A 4,536-nucleotide genomic window follows, 5' to 3' on the forward strand; every position below is an offset into this window, starting at 1 on the left:
GGAGAGGAAAACGGGAGGTGAATGGCAAATAATGTAATGCGAGAGATGAGAGTTTATGATGGGTACTTGGTATGTCTCAGCTTGGCATAGACCTCCCCGGCAACGGCGCCAGAAATCCTTCTTGCTATCTCTTGAGCTTGCGTTGGTTTTTCCCTTGAAGAGGAAAGGGTGATGCAGCAAAGTAGCGTAAGTATTTCCCTCAGTTTTGAGAACCAAGGTATCAATCCAGTAGGAGACAACGCGACAAGCCACTGAATACCTGCACAAACAAACACCAACTTGCAACCGACGCGACAAAGGGGTTGTCAATCCCTTCACGGTTATTGGCAAAGTGAGATCTGATAGAGATGGATAAACGGTAAAGTAATATTTTTCGTTTATGGAATGGAAAGTAAAAGATTGTAAAGTAAGGGAACGGCGACAGAAATTGGCAAGTTGATGGGAAACTAATATGTTGTAAAATAGACCTGGGGGCCATAGGTTTCCCTAGAGGCTTCTCTCAAGATATAATTTATTACAGTGGGTGAACAAATTACTGTCGAGCAATTGATAGAAAAGCGCAAAGTTATGACGATATCTAAGGCAATGATCATGAATATAGGCATCGCGTTCGTGTCTGATACGTCTCCAACGTACCTATAATTTTTGATTGTTCCATGCTATTATATTATCTGTTCTGGATGTTTAATGGGCTTTAATATGCTCTTTTATATTATTTTTGGGACTAACCTATTAACCGAAGGCCGAGTGCCAGTTTCTGTTTTTTTGCCTATTTCAGTGTTTTGCAGAAAAGGAATACCAAACGGAATCCAAACAGAATGAAACCTTCGCGATGATCTTTCTTGGAACAAAAGCAATCCAGAAGACTTGGAGTTTAAGTCTGTAACTCCGCGAGGCGGCCACGAGGCAGGAGGGCGCGCCCCCACCCTCGTGGGCCCCACAGAGCTCCACCGACGTACTTCTTTCGCCTATATATACTCTTATACCCTAAAAACATCAGGGGGAGCCACGAAACCACTTTTCCACCGTCACAACCTTCTGTACCCGTGAGATCCCATCTTGGGGCCTTTTTCGGTGATCTGTCGGAGGGGGAATCAATCACGAAGGGCTTCTACATCAACACCATAGCCTCTCCGATGATGTGTGAGTAGTTTACCACAGACCTTGGGGTCCATAGTTATTAGCTAGATGGCTTCTTTTCTCTCTTTGGTTCTCAATACAAAGTTCTCCTCGATGTTCTTGGAGATCTATTCAATGTAATATTCTTTTGCGGTGTGTTTGCCGAGATCCGGTGAATTGTGGATTTATGATCAAGTTTATCTATGAATAATATTTGGTTCTTCTCTGAATTCTTATATGCATGATTTGATATCTTTGCAAGTATCTTTGAATTATCGGTTTAGTTTGGCCTACTGGATTGATCTTTCTTACAATGGGAGAAGTGCTTAGCTTTGGGTTCAATATTGCGGTGTCCTTTCCTAGTGACAGTAGGGGCAGCAAGGCACGAATTGTATTGTTGCCATCGAGGATAAAAAGATGGGGTTTATATCATATTGCTTGAGTTTATCCCTCTACATCATGTCATCTTGCTTAATGTGTTACTCTATTCTTATGAACTTAATACTCTAGATGCATGCTGGATAGCGGTCGATGTGTGGAGTAATAGTAGTAGATGCAGAATCGTTTCGGTCTACTTGACACGGATGTGATGCCTATATTCATAATCATTGCCTTGATATTCTCATAATTATGCACTTTTCTATCAATTGCTTGGCAGTAATTTGTTCACCCACCGTAATACATGCTATCTAGAGAGAAGCCACTAGTGAAACCTATGGCCCCCGGGTCTATTTTACATCATATAAGTTTCCGATCTACAATTCTAGTTTCCTATTTATTTTATTTTGCAATCTTTACTTTCCAATCTATACAACAAAATACCAAAAATATTTATCTTACTATCTTTATTAGATCTCACTTTTGTGAGTGATCGTCAAGGGATTGACAACCCCTTTATCGCGTTGGTTGCAAGGTTCTTGATTGTTTGTGCAGGTACTAGGTGACTTGCATGTTATCTCCTACTGGATTGATACCTCGGTTCTCAAAAACTGAGGGAAATACTTACACTACTTTGTTGCATCACCCTTTCCTCTTCAAGGGAAAACCAACACATGCTCAAGAGGTAGCAAGAAGAATTTCTGGCGCCGTTGCCTGGGAGATCTAGGCTCAAGTCAAGACATACCAAGTATCCATCATAAACTCTTCTCCCTCGCATTACATTATTTGCCATTCGCCTCTCGTTTTCCTCTCCCCCACTTCTAAAACGATTTTCGAAAACCTTTGCCTTTTCTTCGCCCTTCTTTCATTCGATCTTTTGTTTGCTTGTGTTACCATGTGCCTTCCTTTTGCTTGCATCTTCGCTTGCTAAAAGTTTATGGATCCTCATCCACTTGCTAATCTCTACTACTAATAAACAATCAAACTTTTTCTTTCTTAAGGACACCCCAGGAAACGTACACAGCTAGATTAGCACCATCCGATTATCCCTTTTAAGTAAATCTTAACCGTCAGGATTAATCTAATGTTGAGATGGCGTGCACTTAGCAATTACCGCAGGCTGACCATGCTCCACCGGGTGAAGAAATATCCCCGTCCTGCGTCCGCAACCGCTCAGCGCCAAATGTCCCGCAAAGAAAAAACTTTGGGCAAAAAAATCTCACGCCACCGTCACCGCCATCGTTTGCCTGCGTCGTCGCCGCCGCCGCCATCGTTTGCACACGCCACCGCGGCTTCCGGCGACGCCCTACCAGGCTACTACCAACCCACGCCACACGGGCCACCGCCACCGATCCACGTCGGCCTCCGCTGCCGCCGCTGCCGGCGGCCTCTCCTTGTGGAGAGGTCATCGCCCGCCGCTCCTTCGCTTGTGGACCGGCCGACCCACGTGACCGCGCGCCGCCGCCGGCCTCTCCTTATGCGCAGGTCGTGACACTCAGGAAGAGCATGACGAACGAGTAGGTGAAGGACTTGACGGCGGCTACTATGGAGACGGAGGTGACCTTCTCCAGGCCCGGCAACTGCGAAAGGACGACCTTGGCGAGGCTGAACAACACTAGGTACATCCTACCATCCTGGCAGCAGTTCACGTCATGGCCCTTGTAATGGCGGCAGTTGCTGAGCACCACAGACCTACCCTCTCGAGGCAAGGAACTTCTTTCAGTCTCATTACTTTTGTGAACAAAATATTTACATACCTTCAGAAGCCAAACATGCTTAAGTAGTGAAACTGATTGTGCTTACATGATCCTGTAACCCACTATTGCACCATAGAGAATCAATGCCACACACAGCTACACCTTGATCTCTAGGCCCTACATGGACATGATCAAGACTGTAATACCCATTTATTCTGCCTAACCATGGACACGCATGCATCCTGACAACGTCCTTCTATACATGGCAAGAGAAGTTAATTTGAGGATTATTTGTTACCCATGCAGTAGCGGAAGGCAACCATGTACAGGTTTAGTTCCATTTGCCATGGACGGCTCTGGCGAGGGGTAGCAGTTGGAGAGGATGACGGCGGTGTAGTATGTCACGTAGGTGCAACCCATGAGGACGATGGGGTCGAGGACCCAGCCCATCTGTGCCACGGTCCACGGCAGCGCCAGCATGCCGGACCTTCTACCATTTTGATCTTGTAGGGATCTTGACCTTACAAGAGGGCCTCCACATGGCGAAACTGGGCAAGATGTATTACTCCGAATATTTAGAGGATAGATGTTATTATGCAAATATAAAGAAAATTCACCGGGTGGATATTTCCTGACAAAAAGTACAGAACTAAGTTGTGGTTTAAAATACACTTCAGGGAAACGGAATAGCAATGTGGTTGCTTTATATACTGCTTCAGTGATACTAATTTCATCTCAAAATATAAGGTGTTATTGTAGATAAACTAGACTACAAAAACGTCTTACATTTTGAGACGAAGGTAGTAGCTTTGTACACTGCTTCAGTGTTTATAACGGAGTCGATCACAGTTTAGATATATGAAAAAGGAGGGATAACAACACAAAATTCAAGTACAACCAAGTATATTTTATTTGTTTGTGTGTGTAATTTCATACATTAGAATTTTTATCTATAGTACAGTATGGCCAAAGTTTTATCCTATGAAAATGATTACTTCAGATTGTATTTCAGGGTGAAACATTTCCCAACAGAAAATGTATTGGTTATTGCTCTTTGGGCCAGCAAACTCCCTTCTTATTTGGTTTAGTTCGACACTGAGTTATGATGGCATATTTTTGTCCTTCACAGGTTAAATGAGCATTGTATAAATGTCTATCTAAGTTCTCTTTCTTATTCTTCTATAAAGGCCAGTATAGATTTTTCAATGTATCATTTGGGACTGATTGACTACTGAACAATACTGCCATGTTGTCCATTTATCTTGTCTTTGCAATATCTATAGGAATACTAATATAAAAGTATTATGTGCTGCACAGATATGTATCTCTTTTGATTTTGCAT

General features: G+C 43.3%; 1 protein-coding gene across 1 annotated transcript; it reads right to left on the bottom strand.

Moving 5' to 3' along the window:
- Window positions 1-2,972: 2,972 nt before the first annotated feature.
- LOC109736096 (amino acid permease 6-like) lies at window positions 2,973-3,674 on the bottom strand. Its single transcript, XM_020295318.1, has 2 exons — window positions 3,522-3,674; window positions 2,973-3,254 (listed from the first exon to the last, which is right to left on the bottom strand). Exons 1-2 carry the CDS (start codon window positions 3,672-3,674, stop codon window positions 2,973-2,975), a joined length of 435 nt encoding a protein of 144 aa, XP_020150907.1.
- Window positions 3,675-4,536: the final 862 nt, after the last annotated feature.

This window comes from Aegilops tauschii, chromosome 1 (genome assembly GCF_002575655.3).
Source record: "Aegilops tauschii subsp. strangulata cultivar AL8/78 chromosome 1, Aet v6.0, whole genome shotgun sequence".
Lineage (NCBI taxonomy): Eukaryota > Viridiplantae > Streptophyta > Magnoliopsida > Poales > Poaceae > Aegilops > Aegilops tauschii.

Bases quoted from the DNA above. Each gene is read 5' to 3' on its own strand.
- LOC109736096 (XM_020295318.1), bottom strand. From the start codon at position 3,674: ATGCTGGCGCTGCCGTGGACCGTGGCACAGATGGGCTGGGTCCTCGAC. The intron at 3,255-3,521 runs GTACATGGTTGC...TGGCTTCTGAAG, and splicing joins TGGCAAATGGAACTAAACCT to GTATGTAAATATTTTGTTCA.